The sequence below is a fragment of the Neodiprion virginianus genome, chromosome 7 (genome assembly GCF_021901495.1).
Source record: "Neodiprion virginianus isolate iyNeoVirg1 chromosome 7, iyNeoVirg1.1, whole genome shotgun sequence".
NCBI lineage: Eukaryota > Metazoa > Arthropoda > Insecta > Hymenoptera > Diprionidae > Neodiprion > Neodiprion virginianus.
Genome location: NC_060883.1, coordinates 23,527,114 through 23,541,565, shown reverse-complemented (window position 1 = coordinate 23,541,565; position 14,452 = coordinate 23,527,114). Strand labels below are relative to the sequence as shown.

At 45.6% G+C, this 14,452-nt stretch overlaps 1 protein-coding gene across 15 annotated transcripts in view; it reads right to left on the bottom strand.

Annotated features, from left to right (window-relative positions):
• LOC124309303 (uncharacterized) overlaps positions 1-14,452 on the bottom strand; it is a 28,165-nt gene extending 13,713 nt beyond the window's left edge. For 7 of the 15 annotated variants that reach the window (XM_046772829.1, XM_046772819.1, XM_046772825.1 and 4 more), the window contains exons 1-4: positions 10,373-11,472; positions 2,097-2,384; positions 980-1,441; positions 66-642 (exon numbers count right to left, since the gene is read on the bottom strand). In XM_046772829.1, coding sequence (XP_046628785.1) covers positions 66-642; positions 980-1,441; positions 2,097-2,177 — 1,120 coding nt within the window. In that variant the 5' untranslated portion in view covers positions 2,178-2,384; positions 10,373-11,472. The other 8 variants (XM_046772823.1, XM_046772826.1, XM_046772833.1 and 5 more) reach the window with 6 other exon arrangements.

Sequence of the window (14,452 nt, the reverse complement as noted above, 5' to 3'; positions counted from 1 at the left end):
TGTTATTGATGACAAGATTCCAAAGTGTGAAAATATTCGAGTGAAAAAAAAATTCAAAATCTTACCGACTACTTGGGCCCTTGGCGGATCAACGATCTCTAGGCCTTCGAGTTCATCCCACCACGGAGGTTGGACGAGCCTTAAGTCGGCACGTTTAACAACAAATTCAAAGCTCTTATCATCTTCGCCAGGTATCTTGACGACAAAACTAATTGGATTTGATATTATCTCACAAACAGTACCCTTCACAAAAACACTGGTCAGTGTTTCGGCGTGGTTGTTAGATGTGGTAGGATATCTAAAGCAAACGTTCGCATCAACAGTCACTTGGCTAACCGACGGACTCGAATCCTTGATGACATCGTATTTTCCTATCCCCAGCACATCCTCGTACTTAACTAGGTTACCCTCACCGTCAAACTTAACGTATATATCACCATGAGTCGCGTTGCTTATAACCCCCGGGTAATAATGTGAGTCCCTTAAAGCTAGCACTTTGTGCTCCCGCCACTCGCTCAGGTCTATCGCTGCTGCTGCCGGTGCTACCTGTAACCGAGGACGAGACCGTGGTGGTTCTTCACGACAAGAATAATCCACCGCTGTGCTTTGAGGCGGAGCTACAACTGCATGTGGCTGTTGTACCTGAAAATAAATTCGAGTGATTTTAAGTAAAGATTTCAATCAAATCTTTTTCTTGCCAAGTACAAATTGGTAGCTTTATATATTACTGTCCGAATCGATCGATAGTCAGTTGGATCCACGCATTTTTACCTTCTTCTTTTGATTATACCAATGTCAGTATAGAAACTAACCATTCAAATGCTTAGAGGATCTTACAGAAACTTTCGAAAGAGGCATTTCTGATTAATCGTTGATAAAATAAAATCAAATTACAAAACGAATCTATATCGTACTTAAAAGAATGCTAGAGATTTTTCTCTCGTAACACACATAGGTATGTACGACGTTATCGTCTTACCTGATAATATTCGGGTTGATGTTGCTGTTGCTGATGCTGCGGCAGCGGCGGTGGTTGCTGGTGCGGAGGAGACGGAAGAAGAGTCGGATGTTGAATATTTTGGGGTTGATTTATAGAGGTTGTATTGATACCCCGCAATCCGGTAACAACAAGATCGCCACCAACGTTGCTGGTAACGTTGCTGTTAGCGTTGTTGGTTTTATTCATATCGTCAAGAGCGGACAAATCGAATTTACGTTTTTTCGGTAACTTTTTAGCGCTTATCGTCGGGTCGGAGGGATCCTTTTGCGGGGGCGGCGGAGGCGGGGGTGGCTGCTCAACGACGCATTTATCCTCCGGGGATTGCCCGCCGCCCCCGCCAGCACCTCCCCCATACTGGCCCACAACTCCAAGGGAATCCCGCTTCTCGTGCATCTCAGGATGAGTAGCGGTCAACATTTCCCCTGCAGGATCGGCCAGACGCTGCTCTAAATTGATTTTTAACAAAGGAAAAATATACTTCTTCATACGGAATAATACGGACAGTATTTTATTGAGGGCAGGATGGAAATTCCGAATTTTAAAAGTTCCCAAAGCGTCTAATTCCGAATTATTAGGTGGCAAAACTTGAAACAAAGAAATCAAACTCTGATGAAACAACAAAGTTTCGAATGGTCGGAAAGCCGTCGGCTCAAGGTTCCGAAAATTCAAGTTACGGCAGAGCAATGTACCGAAAAGTAAAGTTTCGTTGGAGTAAAATTCCGAAAATTTAAATGTAATTACACGACCTAGTTTACTCAAAAAGTATTCTCACTATCGGAACTTTGACTTGTCAGAGTTACGCCCTTTCGTAACTTTGCACTCTCTTAACTTTGAGCGTCGGATTTCGGACCATTCGAAACTTTGACGATATGGTCAAAGTTTGATTTTCTCCACTTCAAGTTTCGCGAGCGAAAAAATCGAAATTCTAAGCTTTCTAAATTTTTCAAATTCGGAATTTCAACCCCGTCCCTTGTGTCGAAATTTAGAAAGGCAGAAAAGCAACGATAGATAGACAGATGGTTAGATAGACGGATGGATGGATGGACGGAGGTGGGAGGGGGTGGGTGGGAGAAGGGTGAAGGGTGGCATCACTTACAGTCGACACGTGTGAGAGGGGGCTGCGGGCCGGAGTGCGGCGATTGAGAGGTAGGCGTTCGGTGGCAACGGCTGGGTGCATACCTTAGCACCCGGGTATCGGGGACCGGATGCGTCGAGTCCGGGCTCTCTGGTCTCCGTCTTTGGCGCAGCAGAGTGATCGTTCCCTCACCCAGCTCCAGTTCTCCTTCCCAGCTCCAGCTCCCATGCATCCTATACTCGAATTCTCTCGTCTCGCTTGGACTGCAGTCTCTTTTGTTCCTATCTATCCTATCTTCTAATGATTGCCCTGTAAAAACAAGATATTGCAGGCGTTGTTAGGTTCGACGGTCGTTCTAACATATGTACCAACAGACCGCGTCACAATTTATCCCGTTAATAATTCTTTACGTTTATACACGCGTGTCCGTATACATACATACATACATACACGCATGCATACGTTTCACTTCGGTGTATGCATAGGTTTATATACCATATGTATACATTGTATATCCCCGCGTGATCACCGACCGCTGTAATTTCCAAGTCGAGGAATTCTCTCGAGAAACCAGCTACCCGCAGAAAAAATTTTGTACTCAACTTACATTCTCGTGATTACGTACGTGTGTGTAAAACGTGTACGATACGTTCGCACGAGTAGAATGGGTACGTTCTGTACGGTGCGTTACAACGACCATGTGGTCGTTTGGGTGATAAAAAAAAAAAAAATACAAATAGAGGAAGAATTTACACGATGTACAAATAAATGGAAATATACTACACGACATCCATACGTATATACGCATTTACACACCGCAGCTTTGAAGGGGAAGGAAAATGAACATAATACGGTATAAGTAAGTAAATAAATAAATTTCAATTAACGGAAAGCTGAAACGAATGTCGGATTACAAACATCGGACGCGGCGATGTTACATTATACGTGGAAACGCAACGGGCATGAAGCATAACGGCGATGTGCACAACACATGTGCAACGTATAAATTATATGCAATGACGTTGTGCGCTTCTTCTGGTCCTCCAGTGCGAGCGCGCGCCTTTCATCTTTTCGCAATATTTGATTAGCAGTTGATGCTCTGATGCGTGTCTCGTGAATATATGTATACGTACAAGTGTGTACATTAGGGTGTTGCACGAAAAAAATTATTGAAAGAAAGATTCTCTCTCCAAAGATGAGCGTGTTCCACGTTTACATCCACAATGGCGTTCGTTCGATTTTTCACTTTTTCTAACGTACGTACCGCGCTCATCTTCCGAAAGAATCTTTCCCTCAACCCAAGCAAACATCTGACAAAAACGGTTGAACGATTAGAAATCACGGGTCGAACGACTTTCTGCGCAGTCATTTTTAGTAATAGAAAAATGCTCGTATCACGTGTCAAAAATATAGCGAGGGTGTTTCGGGAAAAAAATTATTTTTCGTTGCGGAGAAAGTGAAAAATCGAATGGGCGCCATCTTGAATGTAACGTGAAACACGCTCATCCTTGGAGAGAATCTTTCCTTCGGCCGAAACAAACTTTTCACATCGCGCCACGTTTGAAATTACGCAAATTATTTTTTCGCGCAACACTCTGGCGTGTACATATGTATACAAACTTTTTCCAAATATAAATTCCAAAACGATTGTGATGCGTAGAAGGAAAACTGCACAGCATCCGCAGATAACAACGACACTCGCACGCAAAGCAACGAAATGACTATACCACGTGTGCAGAATTAATTGAGTATGACGAAACGCAACGCTGCACCTTGCCCTTTTCCAACCTACGAAGGGACGTGAGGTCAGCGTCAACGATCGACAAGGAAGTTCCAGACAAGGTGCATCGTTTGTGTCGAACTTGAACGAGAATAGAGAAGAGGAGAGGAGAGGATAGGGGAGGGGAGGGAATAAGGAGGAGAAATTTGCAAGAATAAACAGGTGAAACAGTTTATACCTTCAACGTATATTCTCAGAAATATAATAGGTATATATCATGTAGAAGTAACAATGTACATAATGCAACTTTGTAAATTTTATTTATTTAAAACGAGATGGTTGCAGGTGTATGTGCGTACACCAAGTATAAGGTACGTACGTACATTGGGGGTTCGGGGCGTCGGTTTCCCTTCGTACAATACGTTAAAAGTTGAAGACGGTGAGGCGCAAGGAGAAGGGCAGGCAAAAGGCGATTACTCGAAAGGCATAGTTGCCAAGGATAATGTAATAAAGAAAGAGATCCGATGCTGGTTTGTTCCTTGGTGGAAAACACGCCCTTTTAACGGCAGTGTCTAGACTCCGACAATTTTTAACCAATACCTGCGACCATCCTCGGTCCTCGTATGGGTATACCTACTAGAGTCAGGGGTCTTGCAGAGACCATCCAACGAAAACACAAAGGGTCTTTTTCTCTTTCTCTTTTTCGTTCTCCCTCTTGCGCCCTCCCGGGGCGGGATTGGAGTTTCGAATTTTAGAAGTGGCAAAAGCTACAAATTCCGAATTGGTTGCTGGAGGAACTTGGAGTATAGAAATTGAAATTTTACGAAACAACGAAGGTTCGAATGGTCGGAAAGCCGACGGTTCAAACTTCCCAGATGCAAGATTCCGAAAATTCAGGAGCAAAATTCGCATAAATTAAGTTTCGATGGAGTAAAATTCCGAGAATTTAAATATACTCACGGAGCTTGGTTTACTCGACGAGTGGGTGTGAAAAATGAGAGAAACCGAAAATTGGAAAGACCAGGATTCCGAACGTAAAAATATCGAGAATCCGAAACAAAAAAGATATCAAAATGGTGAAATTTCACCGGGCCAGAATTTGACAGAACTGAAAATCTTGGGCCATTCGGATTTCAACGCTTCAAATCTTTAAATTTTCTCATTTTCTCACTTACGGAACTTTTCAAATTCGGAATTTCGCCTACCGCACCACTCTCGCCGTCTCACGCGGAACATTACGCGACATTATATCATACGATATTATATTACATATACAAGTAAACGTACATATTAGTACAAACATTCATCGCGAGGCTGAAGTTCTATTTTAACGTTCATTCGCACAAGGTAGCGAAGTGAGGTCCAAAAATCAAGCTTTTGGTAAAACGCCTTGAAACCCCGATACTTTTGTAGAATTACCAGGATGACAACTGAACCGAACTTCTCTAATTCTAGCGACGTTGAAAAAGGTTTCGCTGCTAGCTTCAGTTTTACTTATACTTCCACCCACGAATATCGTAGTACACTTTCAAGTTTGTCGCCGGGGAGGTCAGAGAATAGCTCGGTACGAACACGGAACAATGGGGACTCAGGCCTGCGAACCACTGGTAGAGTATAGGAAAAAAGGAAGGAAGGAAGGAAGGAAGAAAAGGATCGCAGCCTTCTCCTCTTCCTCCGGTAATCCTAACTAGTTTTGCTGAGTTGGTGAAGCATAAATCAGCCTGCAGGTAGAGGAAAATAGCCCATTCGTCGTTGGGATACGTTGATGGGACAGATGTAGGCGGGTGAGAGGAGGCGAGAGGGGGGCGAGTAAGCAGACAGCTAGGTACACGCCGTTTCACTACCGTACGTATCTGCATCACTGCGTGCGTACAACAACGCAATACGATAAATGAATGTGTATCAACGCTGCTGCACGCATGGCGCGGAAAACGTTCTCTTCTTTCAAGCCGCCGCTGCTGCTGCTGCAGCGCCGCATCGTCATCCAACTATCATGTACCGAGGAATAAATTGATTTGATCGTGAGAATTCTCTATGGATTAGGCGCATTATGCATTACAGATTGCAGAGAGAGAAGGAGAGTGCAAGTGAGTGGGTGAAAAACGAGAATGAGAAAGATAGAGCATATCGCGTAGAATGAGAGTGAAGGGCGGGGGCAAGATGTATATTCAGTTTTCATAATTTACGCTACGTCTATATATACAAACACATACACGTCGTGTCTCATATACAAACGATGTATAAAATTAGCCGCCTTTCCCCCCCCCCCCCTCTCTCTCTCTCTATTGCTGGTGCTGCTGCTGCGTTCCCGAGCGTACGATGAGTACGCAATGTTTCGTTGCATAAATGTGAAATAAAAATACTTTGTCTTCCGGCTGCTACCGAACACAGGAATAATACGTAGGACGTTGCGTGTATGCACGCGGCACATGCATACGGACAATTATTCCCAGCTAGCCTGGGCTTATCGATTACCGCATCATTACTGTACACAGACGGTATTTATACAATAATTGAAGAAAGATTACTGAAATCAATCAAAAATTTCTTTGTTTACTTTTGTCACGAAACTTATATTACATCGTTCTCGTTCGTCGTTATCTTTCTCTTCCTCACTTTAAGGTTCGATACAACGTACACAGTACAGAAAATAACAATTAAGAAGTGTTTTTCCATCATCACCGTACGTTGTTAAATACGTGAAACTTTCACGAATAACAGTTTTTTTTTTCTTCTCTCTCTTTTATTTTTACACTCTCCTTCGCGTTTCAACCAACATCGCGCCGCGAGAATGATATTTCACGGTAGAGTGTACAACCAACGTGCATATTATAGGTACATACGCGGCTGCTACAAAAGCTTTGTATACGCAGTCAAACACAAAACGACTCGTTGCTTGTACTCCGGTTATTCGTTGTACGAAACCGTTGAATAAATCTTTTATTATATGAAAAAATGATTAATCAAGCAAACGTAATACTTGCGTACATACAAAGACGATCCATCTGACAATCCCCCCCTCCAAAATTCAGTTAAACAATAGTACGAATAAATGTTATATACCAATGACTGGATCGTGACGCGTGGTGCAAATGACCGATGACGAGATGCAACGAAATTTAAAACACAGGAAAAAAAAAAAAGGAAAGAAGACACAGACGATGTCGAAAAAACGAAAAGAGAGAGAGAGAGAGAGAAAAACAAGACGGAACTTCAACCCGATATCATCGGCGAGTCTAGACATTTATTTGTGTGTGCGTGCGTGCGTGTGTGCGCTTGTGTTTAGTAAAAACTTGTCACCGCCGGTCTAAGGATAACCGCAGAAATCTCATATCAGTCTATTCCGGCACGGCGCATGCAACTAAGTAACAGATGGGTGTAAGTTTGCTCGCAACTACATACATACGTACAGTTGTTGCTGCAGTAGGCAAACATTGCACATAAATTTCCGCGAGAAACATCTCGAATTTCCATATTCCATATTTTAAACTGCTTGCATTACATGTTCGATAAAAGATTTCTACGTAGTTTTTACTATAATACAAACACCACCAGCTGCGTCGCGCCGACGTGACATTCGTTACCTATGGCATGGATAAAGAACCATGCATGCATACGCACACGCGTTAGTTTGCACGCATCCCTTTCAAACTACGCTTCGCGCGTTTTTTCGCCAACTATTCTTCTATCTCATGCCGCGCTGCGCCGGCTGCCATATAATTACGTTGTAATATAATAATATAATGTTATATCGAACTACCACAAAGGATAATTATTACGAGCGTTATCGTCATCTCTCCTTCTCTCTCTTTCTCATTATCTGTTCCATGTGCACACTTACGTACCTCATTTAACATAGTAAAATATCTGCGCAACTGTGACAGAAGAAAATCAACAACGACGATAATTATTCCCAGACTGAATAGTATCGTGAACGAAAAATGTTGATAATGTAAATTAATACATACCGCGAATGAATATTCTCTCATCTTTCATTCCTACAACACAACTACCGACATCTTCTTTCGTTCGAAAATACATGTACTCCACGTACGTATCGGTATGTTACATATATAATCAAGGTTTTCGGAGTAACGTGACTTGGTATGACGGAGATCGATTCCTTCGACACGTTATTACGGTAAACGAGCATCAGCAAACGATCAGCTGTAACGAACAACGCAGACACTACGAGTAGACGAACGAACGAAAGACAACCAGTGCAGAGGGTCAACGATCAACAGTTGGCTTTGTGCAAGAATATCGACACCGTTCGTAGGTATAAGCTTGTCGGAACTTCGGTGGGAAGAAGGATGGGGGAAAAAAAAAAAGCGGAAGGACAGGAAAAAGAAGAAGAATCAATCAATTCGTTACGATACTTAAATCTCGAAATGATGGAAGGTACGACAAGGCAAAGATTACACCGCGTAACGCCTTCCCTTAATCTTCTTCATCGTACTGAAGTTAGTAGGTGTTGACGTAACGAAACATCGGTGAAAGACACTTGCTATTTTGCAAATTTATAGTGACTTTGAAGTAGTTGAGTCTTCAGAATATGAACAAGAGTTGCGTTGTTATAATTTACTGCATTTCCAACGTCCCTGAAATAGTGAAATAACGATTTGTCCGGAAAGTAAATCATTGTACGGTAAACGTTATATCGCGACTATTCACGCCGAGGAAAAATTGTCGTCTTGCGATTTTCGTATTGTCCGAAATTCAGTATAAGCCGTAATACGACAAAACACACTCGTATTTCGAAATCTTGATTCCTTTAAAAAAAAAACATTTGTAAGGTTAAGAAAATTAATGATTGTTTTCGTTATGATAACTTGACCAACTTCGACCTCATTCTTCTTCCTATTTTACACAACAGTTCGTGTAAAAACGAAAAATTGAAAATAAATAGTACGTAAGGGGGATACAAAAAGAAAGGGCGGGGGGGGGAGGGGAGGGATAAAAAAAGAATAATAAAAAAACACCAACAATAAACAAACACAAAATAAAGAAATTCGCACCGCGCCACCCGCCACGTTTGTCCAGTATTAAAGTTTCGTAATTTCAGCCGTGAATTTGAAGGTTATAATATATTTAAAACAAGCAACCTCAACAACGCAACAGTTCCTTGCCCTCGGAGAGTGAATAACTTGTCAGAACTCGTGGCGCACGATGCACACATCACGCAATTACGAGCCATCCATCTCTCTCTCTCTCTCTCTCTCTCTCTCTCTCTCTCTCTCTCTTTCTCTCTCAACTACGATACTCCCGAAGAGGGATTGGCACGCACAAAGCGAGCGCAAAGCCTGCTAGCAGAGCAAATTATCGAGCAAGTTTTTCCTTTCGCAAAACTATTGCAAGTATACAAATACAAAAGATACGACACGAGGACCAAGATGGTGTCTCGTCGTTCTCTGGCATGCATGCATACGTACATGGACAACGTCGTAGTTATGCATTAATTTCGATCGGTAACACGTCGTAAATAATGTGGGATTAAAGGCGGCATGGTGAAGATTAGAAAATAGAAAATCATAGGGAAGAGAATGGAGGGACGTTGATGCAGTTAGAAAAGAAGTGTGTTACAAACGTAAAGACACGACGTCACGTCAGTAGGAAGAGAATTATACAGTGTACAAAGAAAGCATCGGCGTGTTCAAGAGATACGAAAGAGATACGGAGATATATATATATGTATATATATATATATATATATATATATAGAGAGAGAGAGAGAGAGAGAGGCAGGGCGTGCGGCGTAAGTCGTGCTTGACAAGGAATAAAAATAATCCTTCGAATCCGGCGTGTACCCGTGTGTACCCCTGGGCCAAGGCAAGAAGAACAAGAAGAACAAGAAGAAGAAGATGAGGACGGGTCGACGCGGCACACCATCTTGACCGAAGAGGAGGAGGAGGAGAAGAAGGAGGAGGAGGAGTAATAGAAAGAGAAGAGCGAAGGTTGCCGATAGGGGGGGGAGGGCGGTGGTAGGAGGTGGAGGTTGCAACAATACAATAAACCCCATTGTGGGCAGGCAACGCGATTCCACGGAACGAACGAATTTACATGTATGTATAACTATGTGGGGGTAAAGATATGTGGTGTATACATGTGGCAGGAGGAGAAGGAGAGGAGGTGGAGGAGGAGGAGGAGGTGGCTACTACCGCATCATCACCACGAGAGAACACAACCAACGACCCAAGACTACGAGGGCTAAGAAGAGAAGTAACTCGCATACGGATCTAGTCTCCGTATAGTAACAAGAGGAATGAATGCGGAGTGTAAGAAGAGAAAAAGAAAGAAAGAAAGAAAGAAAGAACGAGAAAAGTTATACGTGTACGGAGAAGAGGGGAAGAGAGAGAGAGAGAGAGAGAGAGAGAGAGAGAGAGAGAGAGAGAGAGAGAGAGAGAGAGAGAGAGAGAGAGAGAGAGAGAAACGCGCACATAGTAGACGACGCAAACGTGTATACGCGTATACACACATACGTATATATCCTTTATGCCGTGCACGTATGGTCGTCGGCGTATAAATAGACGATAGATAGTACACTAGAGTACGATATAGTACGGTGGTTGGTAAGAACCTGGTTATACGTGGATGAAAACTCGATCCACACTCGATACAACACCATCATCATCTCGTAGCCACTAGCAGCAGCAGCACCACCACCACATCACCATCACCATATCATCATCATCATCATCATCATCGTCACTATCACCGTTGTCGTCGCACTAACACAATCACTGGTCGCACTATGTTACACCAGTAGTCCTGGTTCACCTCTCAACTACACAACAACTAAAACTACCCTGTACGGTTACTATTGCCACCAACAATACGACGACGAGTAGGAGGAAGACGAACAGGAGCGGAAAACACAACGGCGAAGCAGAGAAACGTAGTATTTTCTCGGGTTGCTCTCTTCTCCTCCCCCCACGTTCCACCCGCCGCTCCAAAGCGACGGTAAATAAACAGAAGATACTTGGCGATATGTGTACAAGCCGCGTAGGATTCCTCCGTTTACGTACAGTGTACGTACACTTACATATCGCACATCGAAATGAGATAAGCCCGATATTCGTAACGCGCCAAGGATCCGGCATACAAGTCTCAAAGAGAAGAGGAAGAGGAGGAGGAGGAGGAGGAGGCCCCCGGGACACTAGCCGCACCGGAATTCGCTTGGATTCGCGGCGGTGTGTCGGTCGGTTCACGATTCCGTCGTTTGCTTGATCACGTCACTGGGCAACTCGCGCGCACATATTTATATATATATATACATAAGTACGTATAATACGTACGTACGCACACGCGGATATTATACCTATATGTGTACGTATGAGCGACACAGCGAAACACACACAACGCCCGCTACACGACTGACTCGCCTCCTCTCTCGCAGTGTTGCGCACCTACGTATATAATACACGCGAGAAGGCGCGCGCGCGCGCACACTGTTCCATCATCCCTCGGTAGGCCCGCGCCGTTCTCTATGAATGTATAATATCACACAGGCGCGTACGCCAGCGCACGCATACGCGCACGCACTAAAACACGTAGGTACGCGTGAGCCTCGCTACCGTGTGGCTTTATTATTTTTGGGTGTGGGAGTAGTGTGTGATCGCGTTTGTGTGGTGCGGCGGCGGCTGTTCCTCACTCAACGCGGCGCTCGTTCGATTCACGCTATATTTACCGTAGTAGACAAGACGCGGGGCGAATAATTCCACCGAATAATCTTCCTCATCATCTATCGTTCGCACACCTCACTTCATAATCGCGCCGCGCGTAGACCCCGTCGTCGTCTCGCGTTTCACACGATATATAACGACGATAGTAAATATCGTTTCGATAAAGGCTCCTTCCGTGAACGTTGGTCGGAAAACAATTACTGCTGCTGCTGCTTCTCGCGCTCTCTCGACTCGCTCGACTCGGCGACGACGACGCACGTAGGTAGGTAAGGTATTCTCTCACCTTCGTGGATACGGTCAGCGACAGAATCGCTCGTGGTCGCTCGCTCGACTAGACTCGGTTCTCGGGGAGAGAGACTAACCCAGTCGGTCGACGACGGCGGGCCTTCGGCTCTTCCCCTCCTCCTCCCGCTCCGCCGTCCGACCACCTCGCCGCTAACGCCAGCGCCGCCGCCGACGCCGTCACGGCAGCGTACCACAGACCGCGGTCTCTCTGCCTGCCGCGGGCTGATCGCGCTGCTGTTCGCTCCTTCTATCACCGACACGACACACCGTCGCTCGAGCCGAATCCCCCCGAAGAATCCCGAGCCGACCCGAGGCCCGTGAGTCGCGACAGTCGATGGGCATCGGGCAGCGCACATGCACGCACGGACGGACGACCTCTACGCGTGCGTATTAGCCGTAAAACACACTTGCGCGGTTGGTACGCACACACGTGCGTCTGGTCTCGTCCCTTTGACGCCGTGTTGAACCGTACTGTCCGCGAGACCCTCGAGGTTAGAGAGTATAAAGTCTTTCACAGTCCTTCCTAGTCGGGCAGGTACTACGGGTACGCGTGTGCACGTTGCGACGCAGCACACGTTTACATCGTACGTACTCGCGGATACTCGCGTGTTGACGCGTGTACGTAAACACACACAGCGCTGCACGAAGCGAGGCAAGAATCTAACAACAGCATGCGCTTGAATCTTCGCGGAAATGTTAAACGTGTACGTACGTATGTATGTATGTATGTACATACGTTGAGTGGGTAGGTAGGCAGTGTCGTACTACCTACACCAGGTTCTACGTAATACACTATGCGTCTTCACCTATAGGCTACACGTGAATAGTCGATCGTTATTATTAAAACCACGGGTCTGAGAAGCTGAAATAATAATTCTTTGTTCGAACGGAGAATGAACTCGCGGTCGAATGGCGCGCGGAATTATGTATGGAAGTTTTGCTCAATGAAAGAAACGTTGGAATGGGCCGTGACGTTTTAATTTTAAAACGGAGTACAGGTATGCGGGGAAGAGATTCTAAACGGAGGTTGGGTAGCGGGGAGGAACCGAAACAACAGACGAGTATATGTAAAAGGCAACAAACTGTTGAACAGGTGGATGCGAGCGAGCTGATCGTCGATTAATAAAAGCGCCTCTATGCTGTGTACCGTACGGCGTGTATAGAACGTATATACGTACATATGTATACGATGTTGAAAATGGAATTTGCAGCGGTGCAACAACGGTACGCGAGGTGGTGATCTCTGTTGCAGCAGAGGATAATACTCGTTCGGACACACAATGTAATACAAAAAGTAATTCGAGGTGGATGTTTTCGACATCCGTTCAGGACACACCGCATACCACGGATAGATTCTGAAAATATTTCATTCAACGCTCGGTGAGCAATGCCGTGTCGCGACGTCGTGTCGCGTGCCAAGCATTGACCGTAGAGACGTCTCGCGTTAGTCTGTCAACTATTATACCTACGGTGTCTATTAAAAGAATAGCCAGGCAGTTGGCCGGACTTACTATTGCGCGCTATAGTTAGGTAGGTACGTACGTGGTTGCTTACTTACGCACGTACGTACGCATCGTCTCGAGTACTCGGCAAGTGTGTATGTACGCATGTACGCAGTGCGTACCGTACGTAGAGAGAGACCAACACGCGTGAACGAAGATGAGCATCGGCGAGACGACCGACCTGCGTACGACGTACGAGTCACGACGAATAACCAGTCACGACTACGCGCGCCCGGCATGCGTCTTCGGTCGTTCCGGGCCGGCGTCTCTGGCTGTGCGGCCCGGTTAGCAACAGATTTTACCTGTGTCAAGTCCTCGTCGTCGTCGTCGCCGTCTTGGTTGTGTCGAACAAAGGTGACTACGCGCGGGCGCGCTGCGCGGTTTTCGTCCGCCGGCGTCGAGGGCGCTGCGATCGCGTTCCGCTCGCGTCAACTATTTTACCACGGCGAGTCCGAATCTACATCGATCGAGAGATCCACGGCGGTGCATAGCGACCAGCGACGGGCAAATGATCCGCCGCGCGTCGCTGGTAATCCCCGATCGTCGGATGTTTTAGATTTTATTTCATCATTCTCGTAACTTACTTATTCGCTCAATCACCGGCGGCGATGCTGTGCTGCGTTAGCTGGGTATATTTCTCAGCTACGTTTCATCGTCGTCGTCGTCGTTGTCGTCGACGGGTGCTGCGGGCGCGAGGTAGTTCTTCCGTTCCTTGCGATATTTTCCTTCATCGTTCTTTTTTTTTTGTTTTTTTTTCTTTCTTTTTTGTTTTTACTTCCTACCTTCTATCTCGCTCACGCAAACACGCGTACGATCCTCATCGCTCTTTCTCTCCTGCAAATTACTCACACAACGATAAATGGCGACCCGAGATGTAGGACAACGAAACTCAACTCCGCGAGATGAAAATCAAATTCGTTCGTCTCAGCTGCGGCCGCTGCGGCGAGGCTTCACCGCTGACGCCATATTAACAGAAAACTCGGTGTGCCGCTGCCGGCGACGCACGAATACTCTCAGTGTTCCAACTCTAATGTCTGTCCGACCTATCCCAATTAGAGCAAACGTCCTTGAGGTGACTAACACCACATCCACCGCGAAAGAGAGACGGCTTACCTCTCTGGAGGTAAAAAAGGACGGAGCAACCACACGCGCGCGCTGCCGCCTCGGCCGACCTGCACGCCTCCCGGG